We start from the raw sequence: 1,283 nt of genomic DNA on the forward strand, positions 1-1,283 counted from the left end.
AAATTTTCTACTTTTGTAATGTTATATACAATTTATCCACCAAGTTTTATTTTGGGTTGTTTTCTGTACTTAGCACTGATTTAGTGTAACGTCTGAGGTGTCCATGCCTTAGATATTTCTACTATGAATTCTCAGATATTTACATAAATTTAGGATTAAATTTTTTTCATATTTACGGCATCTGCAAAAATGTATTTTAGTATGAACCCTCTGGTGTTTTCTATGCTGTGGTTTTTGAAAAAACGTTTTTCCAAACTGATTACATTTGTAGGGTTTCTCTGCAATATAAATTCCCTGATGTTGAACAAACTTTGTACTATCAACCAAGTATTATAGACCCTCATGTTTTACAAGCTGTAGTTTTTCAAAACTGTTTTTACAAATTTATTACATTTTCCAGGGTTTTTTTCCAATATAAATTTTCTGATGTTGAACAATATTTGAGCAACTGCTTCAGGGTTTTCTTTAGTACAAAATGTGTACAATAAGATCTGTGATACAAGTAATGGTACTACAACCCTCTTTGTATTTGTAATGTTTGTCTTCAGAATGAATTCTGTTCTTCACTTTAAAGGCTTATATTTTCTGAAAGATCTTTTGACACTAGTTGCATCTATAATGGTTTTATTAAGTACCGACTCTCTGATGTGTAAGATATGAGCAGATATTAATGGCTTTTCCACATTCTTTGTGTATACACCTTTTCCCAAGTAAAAATTATTTCCTGTGCAATAAGATATGAGCATTAATTAAAAGTTCTGCCACATTCTTCATACTTGTAGAAGTTTACTCCAATATAAATTATCTTACCTACAATCAAGTGTGATAACCATGTAAAGGCTTTGTCACATTCTTTACATTTCTAGAATTTCTCACCAGGATAATTAATTTTATGTTTTAAAAAGTTTGAGGTATTGTCAAAATCACTGTCACATCTTCAGGTTTGTGGAGTTTCTCTCCAGTATGAATTTTGTTATGTGTAGTAAGGTTTGAATATTGGTTGAAAGCTTTGCCACATTCTTTACATTTGTAGGGTTGTTCTTTAGTATGAATTCTCTTGTGTGTATTAAGGTGTGAGGAATAGTTAAATGCTTTGCCACATTCTTCACATTTGTAGGGTTGCTTTCCAGTATGAATTTTCTTATGTTCAATAAGGTTTGAAGATCGGTTAAAAGCTTTGCCACACTTTTCACATTTGTAGGGTTTCTCTCCAGTATGAATAATCTTATGTGTAGAAAGGGTTGAGGACAGTTTAAAAGCTTTGCCACATTCTTCACATTTGT

At 31.3% G+C, this 1,283-nt stretch overlaps 1 protein-coding gene across 1 annotated transcript in view; it reads right to left on the reverse strand.

Moving 5' to 3' along the window:
- Nucleotides 1–570: 570 nt before the first annotated feature.
- The window catches only part of ZNF43 (zinc finger protein 43), an 80,285-nt gene continuing 79,572 nt past the window's right edge, over nucleotides 571–1,283 (reverse strand). The window contains exon 6 of the mRNA XM_011956426.1: nucleotides 571–1,229. Coding sequence (XP_011811816.1) covers nucleotides 898–1,229 — 332 coding nt within the window. The 3' untranslated portion in view covers nucleotides 571–897. The remainder of the gene's footprint in view (nucleotides 1,230–1,283) is intronic.

Source organism: Colobus angolensis, unplaced genomic scaffold (genome assembly GCF_000951035.1).
Source record: "Colobus angolensis palliatus isolate OR3802 unplaced genomic scaffold, Cang.pa_1.0 Scaffold417, whole genome shotgun sequence".
In the NCBI taxonomy this organism is placed as follows: Eukaryota; Metazoa; Chordata; class Mammalia; order Primates; family Cercopithecidae; genus Colobus; species Colobus angolensis.